General features: G+C 41.0%; 2 protein-coding genes across 7 annotated transcripts in view; one reads left to right on the top strand and one right to left on the bottom strand.

Annotated features, from left to right (window-relative positions):
- The first annotated feature begins 2,348 nt into the window (after positions 1–2,348).
- On the top strand, positions 2,349–13,443 carry LOC135260978 (GMP reductase 1-like). The gene is made up of 9 exons (XM_064346763.1): positions 2,349–3,275; positions 6,815–6,934; positions 7,214–7,297; positions 7,714–7,887; positions 8,238–8,319; positions 8,937–9,043; positions 10,271–10,313; positions 11,508–11,667; positions 12,221–13,443. Exons 1-9 carry the CDS (start codon positions 3,189–3,191, stop codon positions 12,399–12,401), a joined length of 1,038 nt encoding a protein of 345 aa, XP_064202833.1. The 5' UTR covers positions 2,349–3,188; the 3' UTR covers positions 12,402–13,443.
- An 855-nt stretch (positions 13,444–14,298) lies between these two features.
- Positions 14,299–23,774, bottom strand: part of LOC135260985 (ataxin-1-like) — a 63,615-nt gene continuing 54,139 nt past the window's right edge. For all 6 annotated transcript variants that reach the window (XM_064346795.1, XM_064346821.1, XM_064346803.1 and 3 more), the window contains one exon: positions 14,299–23,653. In XM_064346795.1, the coding sequence (XP_064202865.1) occupies positions 23,105–23,653 (549 nt within the window). In that variant the 3' untranslated portion in view covers positions 14,299–23,104. The remainder of the gene's footprint in view (positions 23,654–23,774) is intronic.

Consider the following 23,774-nt stretch of genomic DNA (forward strand, 5'->3'; position numbering starts at 1 on the left):
ATCACAGCTCATGAGTACATTGGTCAAAGTTTGCATTGGGTCAATGAACAAAAATGTTCAGGTCTTACACAGAATGACAATGCCACCTGTACAGTAAGTTAGTTATAATATAGGTTATAGTGGTTCTGTACACATGAGCAAACATGACCGATGACTGATTTTTTGCTTTGCAATGCACATGGTCAATGATCAACGTTTATTGATCATTGAGCTAATTTGCAGAGTCTTTGTGGTCACATTGAGGTTACCAGTAGCATCTCTGTGGGTGTTTGGTTGCAACCATTACACGTGGAGCTGCTAATAGACCTTAAACTCATTTATGTGTAATCTCATGTTGAAATGAAGTTTTCAGAAAAGTTAGAAAAAGATCACCTCTAAAAGTGTTCAGTTGGAAATGCCAAGCACAATCCACAAAATAGGTAGAACCCATGCAATATTGTAGCAGATCTTCACATGATTTTAGCCAAAGCTGAATGATGTGGAGTACCTGTTACCAGAGCCACTGTTCAGTAAATATCCCATAAAAATCTGTACATATATTAAGATGTGTCCCTACATTACATAATGGGAAGAGACAGGGGAGAAATGTTCTGGAGATGAAGAATGTTACGTTTTGTACGTGGGCCACCTTTGAAAGGGCAATATATTCCCGGACATCAGCTGCTATGTACATGTTACTATCAACTGCTCACAAATCGTTATGGCAGGGGGTGATTAACAGATGTGTTATGCAATATGTAGGCCTTCAGGCACAGCAGGTCTTATATAAGGTATTGGCAAATTTCACAAGACCACTGACTGATATTTAATGTATCTTTTTTATCTGTGCCTGTTCTTCTTTCTGTACTGAGCTGGACATGGTGATAGAGCACATAGAATAGGTCAGAAGGCACTCACCACCAAAGCTACAGGTGTGATTTTCCTGTCAATAATCTATCCCCTAGACTACTACTAGATTATTCAGTTGGTGTGGTAAGGGAAAGTGATGCCTTTTAAGGTACTTGCCGTTAAAAAAAATGGTCCAAAATTAAGTGTAAATGCAATCTGAAACAAAAATTGTCACAATGTTTTCTTTAGAATTATTTTTTCTATGAACTTAATGGGATAATTTAAACAAAGCTTGCCCATTTGAGCAAAGAGTTATAAATATATTGCAATTTAATAAAATAATGAATGTCATATGTCATACTCATGAGTTGATTAAAGGGATATACACGGCTTTTGGAGTTACTGGGCATTTTCACATAACTTTCATTTACATTCCTAGTTAGGCTATATTGTCTTGTTATATTGTATCAACAGCTATATTCAACACAATCCTCTAAAAACATACTATGGGCACCCTGAAATATGTGATACACAGTAATACAATTTTCATTCACAAGTAATGCAAAGCATGTATTCCTCTTAACACAATGTTACTATTAGCCATAAAAAAAAAGTGTGGCCAGACACTTTCAAATTTGAATAAACGATCAAGAATGAATGCTGCAGTGCATTTGTACTAATGTTTAGGGGATTTTTTTTAGTGGGTTCAACCAAACAGGAATACTGTCTTTAACCCTTGCCAGCCTCTTTCAGTGCGGTTCCACATGAACAGTCTGTATAAACTAAATCAATGGCGTGCGTGATGTATTTGCTCTGCATACGTCCTGCTGACCCCAGAGAGTCTTGCATACAGTACAGTGGCTTATTAGGTGCATGCAACAAGTAAGGTACTTCACTTCAGTGAATATCCTCTATGGTGATTGTGCCCCTGAATACCAGTCACCAGCCCCCATGTCCCAGGTGGGACTCAACTATACTGCAGTAACACAAAGTACACCAACAGCTGTGGTTCAGTCTATACTGCAGTAACACAAAGTACACCAACAGCTGTGGTTCAGTCTATACTGCAGTAACACAAAGTACACCAACAGCTGTGGTTCAGTCTATACTGCAGTAACACAAAGTACACCACCAGCTGTGGTTCAGTCTATACTGCAGTAACACAAAGTACACCAACAGCTGTGGTTCAGTCTATACTGCAGTAACACAAAGTACACCACCAGCTGTGGTTCAGTGAGGAAGCTTGTCTTTGCCGAGTGGGGCCTTTTTTCTTTTTGCCCTTCTGCCATCTTGTGGCCAAATGTCATGTGGGCTTAAAGCACAAAAGGATATGTCACACAAAAATTATACATTTACTATTATATAACACACAAAATATTTAGTAAATCAGGTTATCGGGTCTCTTTCACACTTATATAAATATTACAGTTATACCTGCTGTATATTCTGCAATTGTATCTATATTTTCAGAGCTAAAATATGTACAAATATATTTATTTATTTCACACACTTCAGGAGGTAGCAAATGAAATATGCTCATGTACTGGCACAAATTACAGAAACACTGCATTTATAAACAGATGAAAATTAGTTGAAAACAGTTTTTTGGCATAATATGTAATAATTAAAAAAGAATAATAATAACAATTATTTTTCGCTTGTATTATTTCAAATTAAAAAGAAATAGAAGATAACTATATACATCTTTACAGATGAAAATGGCTCAGATACAACAACAGAAGGGCACAGATGAAAGTTTCAAGAGTAGTAAACTTGTTTAAGCAGTGTTTCCACAATTTGCATCAGTTCTGTATGTTATACAGTGGGGGTATCCTTTGTGTGTCTGTCTCAATATGTTTCTCCCTACAGTATGCGTTTTGAAAGCCCTCATTATTCTCCCTCTTCTCACTTGCTGCAGTATGTCCCAGCATCACTGTCACCTATTTCTCTTTCTCTCTTTCTCCTCCCATCTCCTGCCTTTCTCCTCTCGCCCCGCCCCTCTCTCTCTCTCTCCACGCCCCCACTGCAGGGTATTGATTTCAGCAGGTTCTGCCCTGTGCAGCAGTCCCTCAGTCAGACCGCAGAGGTGCTGTTCTGTGCAGTGGCTCTGGGACCTCCTCGCACGCCGTGCCCCCCCGATCACTGCACTGCAGCCGCGCTAGCAACGAGCCCGAGAGAGAGGGGGGGAGGAACGCAACTGAGCACGCCCGGGGAAGACATGGGGACTCGGCCGAGGACGCTGGCTCGCTCCCACGCGCAGTAAACCCTTCCTTTCACGCCCTGGTTTGAGTTCGGGTCCGGTGGCGGCGTTTATAGCGGCCAGGCTCCGCAGGACTGCCCAGTGCCTCAGGTATGCCATCATGCCCAGGCTGGACGTGGATCTCAAGCTGGACTTTAAAGACGTCCTGGTCCGGCCCAAGAGGAGCAGCCTGCAGAGCAGAGCAGAGGTAAAGCATCTTTATCTTCAGCGCACTTCACAGACCTCAGATTCACGCTCTCTTACAATGACCATCGTTTATTATTGTGCATATGCACTTATGTAGGGCAATGTACGGTACAGAGCATTACAAATAACATGACAGAACACAAATGGCACATAAGCAACTCCAATATAACTGAACCCTGTAGTGAGTGTAACTCCAGCATGAGTCACACAGTCATAACTTGCCATTAACCATTCATTTCAATAAAACTCACCTGCTTCATAATTATTATGGCATGTATAATATTTCAGGGACAGAGAAGTAGAATGTGTGCAGAGTCTCAGATGCCTGGACTGTTCTGTGGCTGCCAGAAAGTTTTCAGATTTGAGGGATCCCTTAAATGTGTCCCCCTCAACAGCAACACTTCTGGGCCTGTGACTCAAATAGCATCTGCATGTAGTTGACCTTCCCTTAGTTGTAGGCCAGCTGTGCCAGTAGGGAACTGCTGGTGTGTCTGCAGTCAGTTGCCAAATGTAAACTGGACAGCTGAAGATAAGACACCAGGGTTGGAGTGAGCCCAGGTGAGCCAATAAGTCAGCAGGTTTTCTTTTCCTCTAAAAAAAAATACCAAGCCAGATGTCATCTATGGTTACTTACAGGCAGGTAAGTTAGGTTAGCCCTGCACAAAATCATTGATTGCTTAAGGTAAAAAATTAACGAGTGCTTTGCCTCCAGGGATGTATGTGCGTATAATACTGTGTACTGTATCTCATTTTGTGCAGGTCTCTTATAAAATCAGGAATGGCCAAAGTTGAAGCATCAGGATTTCTGACTTCGTCCAAACTAGAAAGCAGCAAAAAAAGGTCTTGTTGATTCAAAAGAAATGTAATTCTAAAGAACACTAAAGTAATTCTGCACTCAAGAGCATAATAGCAGTAGGTGAGACCTGCAACACACACTGTAGTTTTTGGTCGTATTGGAAAAACACACATGTACAGTAGTTGAGATGGATCAGTTGAAAGGTGGCCCAGGTGATGGAGCCATCAGGTGAAGTCTAACAATTACATGTACAGGGAAAGTGACCAACAGTAGAACAAGCATGTGGGATGCATCTGTGTACTTTACAAAGCAGTGAAAAATTGTCTTGTTGCATAAGTATGTTCCCAGTCCATCATATGTCTTAAAACAAACCACAGGGCATTTCCTCATGCTTCACAACCTCTGCTTTCAGTCAGAACGTGGAGCTATGCTCTTGTACTCTGTCACCTCTTGAAAACCAAACACCCTGTTTTGTCTGCAGTGACCTACACTGAAATTTCAGGCTTGTTAAACATTGCACCAGGTCACATGCATTGCAAATGCACATTATGTCCAACTGGAAAAGCAATGATTTTAATTCCATAACTGTGCTGTCTAAGCCACATATGTGGTCTATATTCTATTTTTGTATCTATTTATATAAATGATAAATACATTGTAACATATAGATATGGTTTACTGAATATATTTGTTGAACAAGACTTGATCGCAACCAGTGTTGCAGCAGGGAACATGAGGAGTGGCTGGTGGCCACTCCCTCTTTTCCCAATGCAGCATTATGACATCACAAAGTAATCGCGCCATATCTTGGCTGGCTGATTTTAATAGCCCTGCTGCCCCTGTCCTGTGCAGGCTGCTGCAGAGCCTAAGTGATAAACAACCCAGACTCGCTCAAAGAGAACTGCAGATGGGGCCATTTTGACAGGCCACTGCTCTCCAAGGTAGAGTGGACTCAACTGTCCAGAATTCATCAGCTTACATTTACATCCCTAATCTTTATTTCCAATCATTTCCCATCAGACTAAAACAATGCAATATCCCATCCTTTACTCTCATGCCCACACTATAACATGGCTGTTATCTTAGGACTTTCTACTGTTTTAGCATAAATCCATTAGCGTAAATCACAGGTACCGGAGGCAGAGGCAGTGGTGGCATTTAATGAGATCCAAGGGAATCATGGAGGACTGGAGGCAAGCTTTTTTTTCCTCAGATGAGCACAGAATATTCCTATGGCACAATGGACAAAAGAGAATTCTGTCTATCATTGTTCGCTCTCGCTGGTGTATTTTTACAGCGTATTTGAAATTTGCGCTGCCATGCCTCCCTAGATTCTGTGATCTCGTCATGTACCCACCATCTCATTGTGTGTTTATCTGTATGCTGTCATTGAGTGATCAATTTATTTAAAAACGAAGAGCTTTCTTTGCTGTGCAAAGCCAGTACAAAGCTGAGAGGGAAAAGCAGTTAGGGAATGGAACTTCAGGTTTTCAGGCTATGTCCCGTGAGAAATGTGAGGCAGGTAACCTGAGTTGATTCTGTAAAAATGAAACTTTATGATCTGATAACAAACTATGTGGGCTATATAAACTTCACTGGTTAAGCGCATATTGAGGACCAATATAGTACCTAAATATGATGTTGGTGGTTTTAATTCTGTGTACCTGTGCATTAGATTTAGACTTTGGATTGGGCTCAGTACTGGAAGATCTGATTTCAGAGTCCTGAATGCTATCTCGGATTACAGGACTCACCTCAGTTGCCTCTCTGAATGATTCAGTGAGTCTTCAGAATAATGATCCCTGTCCTGCATCTTTCATGATTATAGTGGGCTCAGCAGTTTGGAGATTCTGCTGACGGTACACTGCACCTAGAAAGAAAAATAGAATGGATCCTATCCAAGTGTATTGCAGTGAAACATCTAGACGAACTGGATGTGCGCTATGTAAGGTATACCCAGTCAGTGTATGTGTAATTATGCTGTCATTTTAAACCTATTTTCTGTATCTACATTTTTTTCTTTCTGCTTCCATTTTGGAATAGTCAGTCATAACTGTTCACCTGTTCCATTGCTGCAGGGCCACCTGTCGATCCAGACTGACATTGTCCAATGAGTGTGTGTGCTGCAAGCCATTGCTTCTTTCCAGTCTCTGGGCCACTTCTGCAATTATTTTGTCAAATAACCATCCTTCATGAGCAGCTTGAGCTTATGTACAGTAGATGCTTTGTTGAAAAATCTCTAAGACAATGGGCGACACTCATTAACTAGATATGTTAAAATGAACACAATAACCTATCCTTGGACCCCTAGCAATAAAAAGATGTCCAGTCTGTTGGCATGACGCTGAAGCTGGCAGATATCCTATATCACAGTGTCTGTGAAGGAACAGCGTGAAAGATTTGTATTGCATTTAAAAAAATAAATATCTGTAACTACAGTTATGCCTATATGGCTTGGGTTAGCTTCATGACACCTCATTGTTTGTGATCAACCCCAAAGTAAACACAGAAATTGTTAATTGTGTTGTACCTGAAACTGGCTTTTACACAGAGCATTTACACTTATGTCCAACATACTATGAGCTGAAAGTATAATATTGAGGTTCACCTTAAATAAAATTTTTTTTTTTTTTTTTTTGCTGCACTGCCAGAGCTGAACCATTGTCTTGTATTCTGTTCCTGTGGAGCAAAGGTCCTGCTGCAGCAAGTTCCCTAAATCCCGTCACCTGATGTGTTAAACGCAGGTGGACCTGCAAAGAACCTTCACATTCCGCAACTCCAGGCAGACCTACCATGGAATTCCCATTATTGCCGCCAACATGGACTCCACTGGCACCTTCCAGATTGCACAGGCCCTGAGCAAAGTGAGTTCTGTCTCTGTCTTTGTCGACTGACAAAGTGCATAAAAGTTAAAGACAGCAGGCCAATCACAAAATGGTTTTATACTGACTCACTTAACTTTTTTAGGACTTGAATAGCTGTTCCTAATCTTGCTCAGTGCTCAGTTTAGAAGTTGGTGCTTTAGAGAGGTTTAAAACCCAGCTAAGGCTTTTGATTGTGGAAAACATGTTCACTGCAGGTGACAAAACTTTTTTTTACTGATTTATTTGTGAAAATACTGTATGTATATTCTGTTGTTCTAGCACACACTCTTCACAGCCATTCAGAAACATTACTCCGTGGAGGATTGGAAGGCTTTTGCCGCCCAGAGTCCTGACTGTCTGGAGGTGAGGGTCATGATGGACCTGACCACACACAAAGAGAAAAAAAATGCCATTTCTTCGAAAAGAGGGATGAGAAACAGTCTCTCCATGATGAAGTTTCATGTACAGTAGCACATGTGTCGTGGGTCAGTTCAGTGTGGTGGGGGGAGCATTTGAGCGTCATCATTATTCTTATTATACAGCATATTTTTGTTGTGATATGTTCAGTCACTTTGTTATTGGATGCTCAATGCAACATTGAGCATCCAATAACAAACATTTATACATTTATATTGTCTTGGTGTGTTTGTGTGCATGTCTTTAATTAGTCAATTGTGTTGTCAGTACATTCTTAAGGCCATTGGTGTTTTAGAGGTCAGTGTGTTTAGTCAATGGTCAGTGATCTCCTGGATGTCATGGTCTCCATTTCTCTTCCCCAGTATGTGGCAGCCAGCTCAGGGACCAGTAAGGCTGACCTGGAGAGGCTGTGCAGTATCCTGGAGAGTGTGCCTGGAGTCAAGTACATCTGCCTGGATGTGGCTAACGGCTACTCAGAGCATTTTGTGGAGTTTGTCAAGACCGTCAGAGACAGATTTCCTGACCACACCATTATGGTGAGGCCTCAAGTTGTTTTTGCAATGGCATTTTTTAATGCTTTCAATATGCATCTTGCCATGCATGTAATGGCAATATTTCTTTACTTAAATCACTATGTTGCATTTCTGCTTGCTTCTACTTTGCCCAGAACAATCTACTGCACTGTAAATGTCTGAGTGTTTGTTCTTTTATGCACTTATAGTTTATGTATTACCCACATTATACAGTTGGATGGTTTTCAGCAGCAGTTCTGTTATCTGATTAAAACCCAGTGGTCTCTCACTCGACTTCATGGCATGTGACCAGAATTTTTGTCCCTATATCTTATGTTTTCAAATCCCATGGTGCTCTGCTTGGTGCCTGATAGGCTGGCAATGTGGTGACAGGGGAGATGGTGGAGGAACTGATCCTTTCTGGAGCTGACATCGTAAAAGTGGGCATTGGACCAGGTGAGTGTATGTATCTTATGAAAATGTGTTTTGCTTTACATGCAATGGTTTTAGATAAGAATCATTATCTATATCCAGAAAGACTGATTAGGATAGTGGTTGTGTATGATGATTCTGGATAATTTGATAGGAGCTGTAACTGCCAGGAACATGTATTCGCTGAGAGTAAAAATTGTTACACGTCATTATAATACAATCTATTATAACCACCTCAAATATGCAGTATCTGTTTAAAAATACTTTGAAATACTGGAATTTGAAATATGTTTTATTGTAAGAAGCTTAAAAAGGACACTGCTGGAAGTATCAATAACATACCAAGAAAATTAATTTTTGTGTTTTTTTTAAACATTGGTACATCTCTCCATTTTCCTAGAACTTTAATGTAACAATCTCATGTGCCTAAAAATGGGTTGATTAGTGGAAATTTGATATCCCCTTGAGTCCCAGCATGAAATTACAGCACAGTCCAATCTTTGGAAGTTGTTTTTTACAGCTGTTCTGTGACTGGGCAATGTCCACTCAGAGACTGACAGTAATGGGGTGTGATGAACTGCACCAGTGGTATAAATTACAATACCTTTCATAGCAACATGCTACTGCTACACTGTCTGCAGGTTCTGTGTGCACAACACGCATCAAGACAGGGGTGGGGTACCCCCAGCTCAGCGCTGTTATGGAGTGTGCTGACTCCGCCCATGGACTGAAAGGCCACATTATCTCAGTGAGTCCTCCCATGACTTTGCCTGAAGACCTTGCCCTCTGACTCCTGATCCTTGTTACTGAGGCACAGTAGGGAGTAGGGACAAAAAAAAGTTTTAAAATACATAATTCAGTGCAATTCAGCATTGATTTGTTTGTTATTGTTACTTACCATTTCTGATGTTTATTTTTTAGAAGACTTAATGGCATGGATCTGAGAAGATATGTAAATAAAAGTAAATATTTCTTTAGGCCCACCAGGGGGCAGTGTTGTCCTTTCAGATGTCTGTCAGTTTCACTCTTAAATAATGCATTTGCCTTGCAGACACTTTGATAAATATTGCCTCACAAAGTCAGCGCAACATGTAACTCTTTATACAGCTATATTTCTTTCTGGTTCTACTGTGGTAATGTGTCTTCCCTCAAGCTCAAGTGCAAACCCATTATCCCAAGGTTATCAGATTAGCACTGGGCCAATTATTTTAAAAGGAAGCCTGCATTCCAACAAAGCACTTGCATATTGCAATTGCTTTGGTAGATTTAATTAATTTGATAGTTCAGGTAAAATAATCATACAGTCCTGGAATGAAAGTAACCTTTACAGTCTAACCTCAATATCAAAACAAGAAAATGTATCTGCACTAACTAGTTAAGTACCGCACAGCACTCAAAGCATTAAAAATGCATGTCTCATCAGTCTACAACAGAAACACACAGTTAGACTATTCAAAGGAGAATATCAAAAGTCTTTACCTGAAAACAATTGTTCAGTTCTGGTGTTGAGGAGCATCACCTTCTTTGGTGAAAACAACTACGAGTACATCAAATGGTAAACGGACTGCATTTATATAGCGCTTTTATCCAAAGCGCTTTACAATTGATGCCTCTCATTCGCCAGAGCAGTTAGGGTGAGGTCTGCTAAAGGACACTTAACGCAGGCAGGGTTTGAACCGGCAACCCTCCGACTGCCAGACAATCGGTCTTACCTCCTGAGCTATGTCGCTCCATCAGGCTGTTAAAAAAGGTGAAATACATAATATTGGGTCATATCCCTACAGTTTCAAAAAGCATAAATGTGAACAATAAATGTGAAAGAAACTGATTTATAGAGGCAAGGTATGCCGATTTTATCATCGCTGTTATGTTCTACCAAGCGTTTCCTAGTGATCTTTACCACTGAGAGTTGTCTCTGAGAGTCCGATGTTCCAATGACAGTTGCGGTTTCCTCACAGTGTCCTTTTCTCACCAGGATGGAGGATGCAGCTGCCCAGGTGATGTGGCCAAAGCCTTCGGTATGCACTGTGTGCCTGTCTGCTTGCAAAGGTCCAAATCAAAGACTTCTTCCATATCAAAGTCAAACAAACATCCTGAGTAAGACTATGCTTTCTAAAAACCCAAAGGCTTGAATGGCTGAGTGTTAATTTAGGTAAATAATAAATGTGCTCCCTAAACCTAAATTGGAGTTAAGAAAGTGAAAAGTTTTACATTGGATTATTTAATTTACATTATGGCATGATTCATACAGCTTCAGTGGATAGAGTCCAACATAGAAAATGACAAAACTTTAGTAATCCCAGAGGGAAAATACAGTTGGTAATTTCTGCAACAGCAGAATCATTTAATATCGTAAACCTTTTGTATTCAGATTTACTTCTGAATACAAATCTACACCCCCAGCCACAAACTGAGATTAGGCTACCAGTACAAATCATGCATAGGGCGTTTGCTTGATGTTAGTAGGCTGGGGCTTCTCTTTCCATACCAGTGAGCCAGTTTAAAATGAGGAATGTACAGTAGGCACATAGTACAGTACTGAAAGCTATCAAGCTGGCTAATGTCAGAACCTCACAGGAACCAGACCTGCTCTATGGATTCAGAGGGCTTTGAGTGGTTAGGCTTCCAAGATGCAGACTGCAGGACTGGCCTTTTCTGCTCGAATTGGTAGCATCAGTTTCACAAGTGGGGAAATAACATATTGACCTGGCGAGGAGAAGCCTGTGAGAAATGTGACAGCCCTTTACTGCCTGCTGTGGTTGCCATGCCTACCAGGTGTCCAATGAAGCCTAAGTGCCATTTGTGTGGGCGGGGGGACTGTCTCAGCTAGGAGACATGGACTAATTATGGACAAAAATTTAGAAGTTTGTTTCACTGCAGGTTGAAACTGGAATTGAATCATTACAACCCAATTTACATACACATGACACTATGCAAATTTTACTAATTCAATAATGTGGCGTCCACTGCTTCCACTGGTCATGGTAAATACACCTATAAACAGACTCTCTACCACACCAGTGACTGGAGTTCATCATTTTTTGTCACTGCCACCATCCATACTTACCTGTCTATAGGAGGTTCCAGATTTTAGTTCCAGTGCTGCCTAAAAAAACATCAAAACAAATTATTAATTTTGTTGGCAATTGGCAATTGTCAGTCTGTCTCCTCTCTCCTGGAATCTCGACCCCTGTGCTCATGCTTGTCCGCAGCGGCGGGGGCAGATTTCGTGATGCTGGGGGGCATGCTAGCGGGGCATGACCAGTGTGCTGGTGACATCATTGAGAAGAACGGGGTGAAGATGAAGCTGTTTTACGGGATGAGCTCTGACACAGCAATGAAGAAGTACATGGGAGGAGTTGCAGGATACAGGTAGGGAGGGGTCCTCTCAGTGAACTGGCTCAAGCATGTACTTACATGCAGTATATCATGTATAGGGACAGTTTTGCATTTTTTCTCTCTAAATTTTGGCATTGGACGTAGGACCGAGCATCTCCATTCTCCAAACCAAATTTTAAATGGCCATTCATCTGCAACTGCAGCCAAAACCCCACTGCTGATTCGAGAGAGTGTGGACATGCACAGTTCCCCAAAATGTGCAGTGTCAGTATTGGGCAAATTTGAGCATCTATACCTGCACTAAACATTTGCTAGCAGGTAAAGACATTAAAAACATGCCCTGTCCTGTGTCAACTCTGCCTAGAGGCACCAGACTGTCAGTGGTCAGTCTGGCTAAGGTCCTTTCTGAGCTGACAGGCTTAGAATGTTGCAATAAAGCACACACATTCCTATGCAATTAGCATCAACACAGTGATTTTGAAGGCTTCTGATTGTAACTGAAAAGTGCAACCCAGCAGATGACCTTAGCACAATAGGAACAGATGTGATATGATCCAGTCCATCATGGTTTATTCTCTTTCACCAGGGCTTCTGAGGGTAGGACAGTGGAGGTCCCCTATAAGGGCAATGTGGAAGATACCATTCTGGACATACTGGGGGGACTACGCTCCACATGCACTTATGTGGGGGCCACTGAACTGAAGGAGTTGAGTCGCCGGACCACATTCATCCGGGTTTCACAGCAATTCAGTAGTATGTTCACCTGAAATGCAATGCAGAGACACCTTTGCGCAAATGAACATGACAAGCATGTATGCACATACATACACACACATGCAGACACACGCACACACACATACATGCACATACATGCACACACACACACACACACAAACACACACACACCCATTTCAGTAAGTCAGGTTTCACACCTCTTCTTTTTATAGTTAATATGAGAGACATAAAGTATGTTCTCCTCACAGCTTTGGCCTGTGTACTTTGGTGAAACACTACTTTTTACTCAAAAACGGTTGCTCAGTGTTGCTTCTGGGCCATAGGCTGGTATCAAAAGCAACACACTTCTTTCTCTCAGGACCCTTGGTGCCAGTGACTTGACTAATTTTATTCAATGCGACCACTGTGTGAAGAAGCATGGTTCAGATCTCCAAACAGGTCAAGGTTACAGACAACTCTTCCACATTATCACAGATTTAATTGTAGATTCAGTTTAAAGACAGGGACATATCTGTGCTTTACACATTATATCCTCCAACTATCCCTTCTTTTTAACTGATGAGGGTTTAGGAATAGAGGAAAGTTATGAGAATGGTACAATGGATAGCAGTGTGGTGGAGTGGTAACAGGAATGGAGCTTTAGATGGGTTCAAATCATTTAACAGCCCTTTATTTTGCTGCTTTGAGCAAGGTACATAATGTGAATGGCTACAGAAATTAGTCAGCTGCATAGCTAAATGGATCATATGTTGAAATGTAAGCTCATGGGACTGTGAAGTAGATAATTACTGTAATGTATGCTGGCTTTCATTTCTGAACTTCTCTTCTTCGAATGGATGAATGTTTTTATTAGCTTTGGTCTCTAATTTTGCATGTATGTGTAAAATGCGTTGCTCTGTGCGTGCTCTTCTCTGCTGATGCAGACGACCCATTCATTGGGTGGGTTGGTTCCCTGTAATGAAAAGCTTGTGGGCTGGGTCATTCTGGAAGGCTCGGGAGATAATAAACATGTGAACAAAGGGACGAAGCAACTTGTCTTGAACAGCAACGTTAAATAAACTGTTCAAAATGGCAGTGTGGTGTCATGAGTCATGAACTGGGCTTATAAGCATTAAGTTTTTGGTTACAAATGGGGTGCTGTAAATCAATATTATATGTATACATGAAAGAAACATATCATTTAAACAGGTTAGACTGGAACTGTCTGTACGTAACACGTATTACACAACAAGGAAGATGCACATGAAATCATCAGTCTTCTATACTGATCCATGGTCTTCGTATTGGACCCCTTTTAATTCTGCATTTCAGGGTGCATTTGCTTCGAGGGACGATTTCATCTGGATACTATCATGTCCACTGATATCTTTTTAAAGCAATCTATTTATTAACTGAGTAAGAACCTTGCCTCTCTCATCACCAGCATAGACAAGCATGTAGGTGTATGTTGGCGATGGTCTTAAGTTTGTGTGAGGTCAAATCCAAACAGGATGTAAAAACACTTTCATAGGGCATTTAGTCTGACCACAATAGTGGCTTGTCGTGTTTGTAATAAGCTTGTTCTAAGCTTTTTAGTAAGCATTACATATTATTAATAGTATTTATAATTTTATTTCAATGAGTGCTAACTTGAAAATTACATTACAGTGCATGTACTTTAAAATATGTTAAAGAAACAAGCACTCTATCAGTTAAATACAATAGTCTCTTAATTAGGTCATATCCTCCAAAACTGACCTTTACAAAATGGTATTTGTATGTTTACATTTACCTGTTAAACTAATTGTTAAATAAATCACCTTTAACGGTCCATTTTGATAGGGTTAAATGGACAGGAAGGAAGCTGATTATCAGAAAGTTCATTCTAATCAATTTCTCTCCAAAAACCATAAATACATTTTAATGCAAATATTAATAAAGAAAGGCAACTGCAATTGGCACTGTTATTTTATTAGTACGAGTATACTGAAACAATAAACTTGTACTGGTATACAGACATTTTTTTTTTCTTTTTTTAAAACAAATTTGTTCAAATCATGAAACAAATATTGTTTTATTATTCATAATAATGAAATAATTTCTAACTAGAAAACCTGCAAGCACCATCAAAGAAAAGGACCATAAAATCCAATAAACAGACTTGAGTGTATCCTACAAATAGACACACCACAATTAGAAAATATAACTTGAATTCTTCCATTTTTTTATATTTGTTGTTTTTTTTATATAAAAAAGCTAGTGCAAGTACAATATATTACACTGAAATTACAGAGAGTTTGCACGCATATGAGGAGAAACAGAAGAGAAAAAAGATTCCTTTCAATATAAGCTCTCTACTCAAGATAATTCTGCTTTTAATAGTACGGTGCAAAGCATTTCCCCTCTTCCATGGTCTCTTGCCATGTGGCAGAGCTGCTTGTAGTATACTTTCTCTGTCTGATGGCAAGAAATGAGAAAACAGACACACCCTCTGTAGCTACGCCAACGGAAGACTTCACCTCGTCACATCAACACCTGTACTTCACTGCCCAGGGCTATGACACTTTCAATAGAACACCGTCACCATGTTACATAATCATGGCTTCCTCTGTCTTTCATTCTTCTCAACATAACCAACAAAAATAAAAAGTAAAATAAAAAACGATTGAAAGAACAAACAACAGGAACAGCGTGCATGTCAGTAAAATTTGTGGGAAATGTGGGGGGGGGGGGGGAGAGAGAGACTACAACATCATATTCGCCATCATTCGACCAGCCAAAACACAAGGGGGACACATTGCACTTTAAGTTAACAGCCACAAGATGAGGCCCTACTTTTATGTCATACATTTAAATGACTGAAACACAAGCCACAACATTTCCTGACACTCTCCATTCGGATTAATTGATAATTACACCCTATACCCATATATCTTTAACAAGATAACAAGAGGGCAATCTGTTTCACAGGCTAGGTGGGTGAGTTTTTGGAGAAACGCTAATGTGTAAAAAAAAAGACATTCAAATGTGTTACTCATTTAGATATGCTGTGTTTTCAATGAGATTACATTGTTATAATACCGGTGGAATTCCCACACTGTCTATATGATGGCTTTGAGAGCATAGACCTCAGCAATTCTGTTGTCTGGTGATTTTAGCCTGACAAGGACCCCAGATTTGTCTGCCTGATGGCCTGTTTTTCTTTTTTTTTCTTTATAAAGCGGAGGAAGGGTGTCTGGATGACATAAAATCAAGTCAAGAGTGAAACAAACAGTGTAATTCAATAACGCCGCTTGAACAAAGTGCCTGCTGTGTGGACTCGCCGGCGAAGCAGCGGCTAAGAAAGGAATGGTTTCATATGACCAGGCCAATAAACAGTGTTAGCTGTGCTCCTCGCTAACTTGTCACTTGGAGACAGTAAGGTACGGTTTGATAAGGAGCCTAAAATGGGAGTGCAGACACTCGGTCATTTAAAGGAAGAACAACAGTGCTATCTTGTGACGACCACTGCCATAAAACTAGAGCTAGACCTTCCAGTCAACTTTACGGTCACACAAGCATAGCCTGTGTCCTATGTGACTTTTTTCTGCTGTTAAGCAACTTTGGCCAGTTCAAACAGATTCAATTCCTAATAAAAATGCTAATAACTATGCTTATAAAATAATATGACTCAAAAGAGACCAGTCCACATAAAACAGTCCTAATGTAGGGCTAAACAAAAACAAGCAGTGGGCTTGTCTGTGTCAGGGCCTGAGTGTTACTTCCAGCAAATTGCCTGAACATCGTCAAGACGTCAACAACAGTCAAGCTCAACAGTGGATCTGGGTGAGTGCCAAATTGATAGCAAATTTGAAAAACAAACACCTCAAAATGCATACTTATTCTCTCCAAATACTGAACGTCACATCGAATTCTCTATTTCATTTGTGCAACTGAAAATGAAAACAATGAAACAACCACAACAGATGTATAAACCTCAAATGAGTGCATTCCAACAGTTCTGCACCTGCTCCATCAAAACATTCAAAAAGCAGATCTATACATCCCTACTAAAAGGTGACAATGCTACATATAATAATAATGATAATAATAATAATAATAATAATACATTGTAATTATCATTTTACCACTAATTATTATGATATTATCATATCTATAAAAAAAACAACCCGCAACAAATCAAAAACAGAAGGTAAGCCAGAGAGAAGAGGTGTGCAATTTGTTTTGAATTGGTGAACCATGAGGCTACAGCAGCCACCCGTAAACCCTCTACTATTGCTCCGTAGACTCAGGAATGAGCGAGGGGGCTTGGGAGAGGGGCAGTGGATGGGGTGGAACGGCTGTTTCTGCAAAGTAACAGTAACTCTGCTACTTCCTATGACAATGTTCATCACACAGCGCATATTACTCATAGTCTTATCTCATAGCCTCTCTCTCTCTCTCTCTCTATCATTTCTGTATTTTTGAAAAAAGTGTCAGACTTCAAAAGGACCAGGCCTTATAAACAACGGACGAGGCCTTTCTCGGCATCAAAAGTGCATAAACAGTATTACTAAATCTACACTAATAAACAAGTTTATGTGCATTTTTTAAAAGTGGTCCCCACTTTATGAGGTTTTTTTCATTGTCAGTCTCTCACCATGACAACAGTATCACTACTCACAAAGGGTTATGAACAAATGCAAGCTATTAGGGTACATAATGAGGTTACAGTGACAAAGCACGGCCACTAGAGGTGCTGGCGAGATGCAGACAGACCCCCAGAGAGTCTGTCTCGGCATTACTAAGTGTTCAACACTTTGAGGTCTGTCGTCCGGGAACAATCCCATCAAATAAGGACCAAAAAAGGCCAAAAGCAAGTTAGGAGGTTAGGCAATCAAAATGACATTTTTTCTGCATTTCAAGGGGAAAGAGGACCACCTCTGCTCCTGGGCCATAAAAGTGCTGCTTCCGTGCACCATATCTACTGTATGAGCACACGCCCCTGCTAATGCACACACACGCACACACAAACGCATACGCACACACACCAGCCCCTTCCCTGAGTAAAATCTAAGATTTTTGGCCTTCGGTGGGGAGTGAGGGATGATGTCACATGCAATTGGTTTTATCATGTGACCAAAAATAATTTTCCTCCATATTGTTAAAACATTTCACACTGAAAATGTTGCCCATGAAAAGTAAAGGTGGAGGGGATGCTGAGGTGTTAAGAATAGAAGACACCAGATGCACTCAGTAAGGCATCCCTGCTCAGTGACAGCCTGCTAGAGAATGATTCTACAGTCTGCCTTCCATCACACATACTGCTACTAGCCTTGTACTTGGGAGACAAAACATTGCTGAACATATATTGTTGCGTTCACTTTGGCAAGTGACATCATTATCAGCTCCCTAAAGCACTGATCTATTCTGTACAAAAATAAAAAATAAAAAACAACTCCTAAGTACAATGCTTTTCAGGAAAAGTTAATTACTCCTCCTTTCGTGTCTACTTTCTGAAAATAAAGGAAAATAAAAAGCTCTCAGGAACGTACGCTGATAGCTTGACTATGTGAAGATGTTCATGTGTACAGAAAATTGCATGTTTTAATGTTTTAAGATCATTGAAGGGCGGGATGCTGTTTGGGGATGATGTATTGCAAGCTGGAAGTGGTTAAGAGGCACATGGATAACCAGGTATGACACTCCCTGTCTGCATATTCTCCAGTTTGAGGCAAGAGCTTTGTGCTGAGGACTGTAAAAGACAAATCTCCAGAAACACAGAAAGATAAGTCAATGGGGGTGGGGGTAGGGATGGGGGGGGGGGGCAGGCAGAGGGTAATGACTCACTCACCACTCTGAGTTGGCACAACGGGAGAGAGAAATTATTGGTATTGCACATAGTAAAAATGAAACCAAATGGCTGAACTGATGCCAAGATAGAGATGGCCTTACAACCTCATACGTCACTTCCAAAGCATCCCATTACCATACCTCGACTGGGAGGAAGAAAAAAAAAAACACTAAAGGTTGCTTTATTTCATAGCTTCTCACTATACTATTGTACATTCAATCAGCTGTTAAAGACTGCAGTGGAGCAGTGACAGCCTCAAGCATCTTTTCTGCCTTTGCGTCACCGATTCTCCAGCCGTGGCCTGCTCATCTACAGCCTGATAATCGAAAATCAAATCAAGGTGAATCGATCAGAATCAAAACAAATAAACAAATGGCGCGATACTGAAAGTTCCCGAACTGGGGAAATTAGGCTGGTCAAGCACTAATCATAAAGGGCTGATAAGGTCATTACGTGGAGTGGGGTTGTCGGGACACACAAGTCCTATCAAAATAAAATACCAAGAAATACCAAAAATACCAAGACCATCACTGCATATTGTATCATAAGAGTGTTATTATTACATTTCCCTGAATTTTCTAAATGGTAGGCCATGCAACTGTAAAACAAAACAGTCAAACAATCTAAACAGAATCCTGTCTCTGTTCATTTCTGCTAAGAATAATTTGGGGTACTCTTTTGGTTGAGTTAATTCATTCAACAATGAAGACAAGAGTTCCACTCAGATTTTGCTTGTGCTGGTAGATTTGATTAGCACACTTTCCAGATAGCAAGCGACTCCGAACCAGTTCCGCGCTGGCTGTGCTGACTTCGGGCCAGAATTAGCACAGGTCCGCCATGGAGTCGCTTGCTATCTGGGTTGTTAAATAACTTCTACACATTAAAAAACCCTAGATCGATAAACCTCATAAATGTAAAGAATTCCCTGAAAGTTACATACACTAACAGCATTATTGTTGTGGATCATGAAATGACTGCATCTATGCACAACCAGGATCTAAGATGATGTGTAAATTCTGCAAGCAAACAGAACTGCTCTATCCAAACAGTCTCCCTCAAATCAATCTCTCAAAGACAATATTACTAAATGTTGTATTAACAATCCAAGAAACCCTGTTTCACTGCAAAAATAAAGCATTTCAAATCTGTATGGGTGTATTCGATCATGCACTTGACTCATGTACATTGATTCACTGTGTTGTATCACAAGAGAACACACCTCTCTCTTGGCTGGCAGGCCTCTTGGGCCAATCAGAGAGCCACATAACTGTAATTGTTTACGTGTAGTTCTTCCTGTTCCTTTTCTACATGATAATAGGGACTTTAAGCATTGAAGGCTGTAGCTACGGTGAGCAGAAATAAATCTGTGCCCTTATTGCACATGTGTGAATTGGACTTGATCCCATCTGCCCCCGTAGCCTGCTTATCTGCTACATGAAAGTAATGCCTTCCTCAAAGTAGATGAGCAGATCAAGTCAAATTCACACATGGGCACAAGGGCACAGATTTACTTCTGCCCACTGTAGCCGTGACCGCAGCAGTCAATGCTTGAAGTCCTTATAAAGAGAAGAGAAGACCCGCATGTAGGGCTTGCGGGCAGAACTTGTCACTGTAAAGTACTGGTCACTGCTACATTTAGGTAAATTAATTCCCAACATTCATTGCATCCCCAAGACCCCCCCCCCCCCCCCACAAAAAAGAAAAGTCTCAAACTCTCCAGCTGTGCAAATTGCAAGATTCTAAAAGTATAACGTTAAACAGAAAACACTGTATCTTTTCATTATATATACTGTGTGTATACTGTACAATACAGTATATACACAAATATGCACACAAACTACAGTACAGAACAGGGAAATCACTACATATTGTTTCCAATCACAAAACACAGGCAGGCCATTTCAGTGTTTCATGGAAAAGTGTGCATGTGTATATGTGCACACATGCATTTATGAATGCATATTCCAGAAAACAATATGCATGCACAAAATATACATGTGCCATAAATACATATGTGTATGCATAAACCTACAAACATACACATACATATATATGAAGATACATATATGTAGGAGACAGACACCTCTCACATGTTTGTGGATAGACCCTTGAACATTGATAAGGGAACAATTTCCATTATCAAATAATCTTTTCAGTCTCTGACTTCTTTTCACATAGTTTCCATATCCCTCTGATGTTCAAAGTGAGAACGTTCTTATTAACAAATCCTTCCTGTCAGATATCCCACAAAACACTGAAAAGATCATGAGGGTTAAACCAAGTAGGAACAAACAGGCAACACAACAACAAAGAAAATAGAATTATCAGAGTTAAAAACACACTCCAAAATTCTCTTGTAAAATATTAGTAAAAAGGAAGGAAAGAAAAAAATAAATAAAAGCCCTCTCCATCACTAGGGATGACTGCTGCTGTTTCATGACATCATATGGCAGGACTGATTGTCTGGTCAGGGACTGGCCGGTGGCCTGCACCTTCAACTGTGAGGAAAATTGTAACAGGGCGGTATCATTCAAAGGGGTCTCTCTAATCAGACACTTAAAACTATATGACAAGCAGGATATGTTTCACATAACTGGTCCAAACTCCAGTGATCCTGCACTCGTGAGGGAGTGGACAAGTGATAATTCCGTTTATGGATCAATTACACGAGATAAATTCTACAAGAAAATAATCTCTGTTTGATTCCTTAGCACACTCAGTTTCTCAAACAAAACCCCCTTTGTACCTTTCCCTACCAGCACATTGTGATTGTACATTGCACTTTTGGGCTGTGGACATTAACTAAGAGAACAGTTTGGACATACTGTACAAGAGAGATTTGAAATCATTCGATCATCTTGAGTTGTCTACCAACAGGTTGTGTTCCTAAAAATGTGAGGGGCCAATTATACATAAAAAGCATTTGAAAAAAAGGAAGATGAAAACCTTTTCTGTGCACCATCATGAGAAAGAGTCTTAAAATGTCCAGCTACTGAAATTGGAACAAACATAAAAATTCATTGTGCTACGGAGATGCCTCTTAGGCCAGAGAGTAGTGTAAAATGATTCATATCATTTCTATTGAAACTGCCCCATTTGCAGTTTCAACAGTAGGGGCCAAGAGGAAATCTGCTTATTAAAGTAAATCAGTGGCTAGGGGATAAATACCACCCAAAGAGTGTATAATGTTCAGATAATGGGAACGTGACATTACAAATTAAATGTGCTTTGAATGTAAAATATCTGACAGAGAGGCAGTGTCTCTATGTAGGCAAAGCCAGTTCTATAGCAAAAACAATGTAAACATAGTGCTGTGTGTAGAGATCCTCCACCCCCTCTCTGATCAGCATTGTTTCCCTTTATAAAGTGACCTTCTGACTCCACCATCTCTGGGGCTGTACAACAGACACATCAAAGTTCAGCAGTGGATTCTGTGAGCATTGGAAAAGGCACCCAGAATGGTACCAAACCCAGGGAAAAAGTGTTTGGTTGAACATTGCCAAGCCTTTAAAAGTTGTCCAACTTTACAATGCTTGGTTTGCTTCACAAAACAATTTCTTGTGGTTCAAAATGTTTGCTTTGCTTTCAAAACGGATTTTTCCTTTTAAATCCAACAGAATATATATGTTCATACTTGCAAGATTAACTCCAGATAATTTTTTGCAGAACCACCCCCAGGTGCTCTTTAGGTTTGTGCCTTTGCCTGCCACCCACAGTGAACTGAAACTTGTCTTCATATTGAGTACAGTGACAGCGAGGCCCTGGGTGCCCCTGCCCTTACTAATAGGAGAGTGAGGCAGTCAGACTCGCTGACTTGATCAAATCAAAGTGCTTTGACATGGAGAAAAAAACGTGTTGAAACGTGTTGTGTAAGTCAATCAATGAAAGCGTGTGGCAGTTTGATCCATTATGAGCCTGATGAGGCCTCACTCTCCTCCCACAGTCTGCACTCTGCTACTGAGGCGTATGTCGTCCTCGGTCTCTGGCTGCCACCACATATCTCTGAGACATAAGCAGTGTATCCAAGGCGTCCACTGTCTTTCCACACGATGTGTAATCCAGACAGGGCCCCATGAAAAGGTAAATGCTATCTATGAGACTAACATATGACAAACAAAAAAATAGACACACAAACCTTAAAAAAGGGATAGAACGCATGAGCTGGCTGACATCATGTCAACTCCCACCTGCATCCCCCATTGCCATGGAAACAGTGATCTTGGGGGAAGGGAGGGTGCATGGCAGGAGTGGTTCCGCCATTCCACCAAATGCGGTAGGTAAAGTGCTGACATTCCACATTCTGCAGCCTCAGAGCACAGATGCTATGAGGAGGTGAGCTCAAGGTGATGTTCTGCCCTCGCCTCCGTCGAGCAAGAGGGGTGTGGTCAGAATACAAGGGGTGAAAGAATACTCGGCACCAATAACATGACTGAGCTAGTCATGTGACATGAACTCTACCCCCATCTCTCAGTGACACTCAGAACTGGACCATAGCCTTTCAACATCCTGTGTCTCCTGCAACCTTGGACAATGTGCCGAACAGTCTGTTCATGTCGGGCCCTTTAAAGGTGATGATAATGTACATGTAAATGGGCTATAAAGCAAGGAGACCAGCTTATTTTTCATAATAGAGTCAAGCGGTGCTCAAGCCACCTGCCTATGTATATATGTTTGATACACTGCAATCCCTCAAACAAACTTGCCCAAGAATTGTGGAACTATTTCAACAGCCTGTGCAATATCAAACAATGTCAAAACTCTATGTGTAGGTATTACACGGACCTAAAGTAAAATTATAGCATGAAAATATGTAGTAAATGTAGCCTACAGTACAGTAATCTGGATAGGAAAAACAAAACAAAAAAATCACACGTAAGTGAATCGTTGCTCTCATTCCCCCATTTGCAAAAATCCTGTGACTGTTCACTTGCCTATATTTGATCTGCCTTCGATGCAGATCTTAACCTCCTGAGGGATAAATGTGGTTTTGGGCAGGGGTGGGGATGGCCCCTCACCGGACTTCTCCACCTGTCGACCTTCTGGGGCTGACCATCTCCTCTTGCGACCAGAAGGTCGATCAGTGCCTCCAGATTCTGTTTTTAGTGCCTCGGGTGAGCAGGTCTTTTCCCCAGACTTCAGTTCTCCATTCTCAGAGATGATGCCCCCCACCCTGCCTTCCACCCCTCCTGCCCACTGCCCTAGTCCATTCTCCTGCTCTCTGCAGTTGCCCCCCCTGTCCCTGTGCTGTGTTTCTGCCTTGGGGGGCTTCAGTGGGACTCCAGCAGCCTGAGACTGGCTCTTCCTCAGAGAGCCATTCTTCAGGTTCTTCAGGGTGAGGGAAATGCAGACGTCACCCACTGACAGCTTGGCACACGACAGCTCAAACAGCTGGGTGGTCCTGTCCGGGCAGCAGGACGACCAACCCTGCCCGAAAACGAAGAAGGGATACTCCACCAACACCTCCACACTCACCTGTGTTTGACAGAGGGGGGGGAGAGAGGCAGGGGGTTCATACCACTGGTACAAATGCTGGTAACTCAGAGGAGACATCACAATTCAGTTAAATTCGATTCATCTTACCTTAATGGGGTGA

This window comes from Anguilla rostrata, chromosome 1 (genome assembly GCF_018555375.3).
Source record: "Anguilla rostrata isolate EN2019 chromosome 1, ASM1855537v3, whole genome shotgun sequence".
Taxonomy (NCBI): Eukaryota; Metazoa; Chordata; class Actinopteri; order Anguilliformes; family Anguillidae; genus Anguilla; species Anguilla rostrata.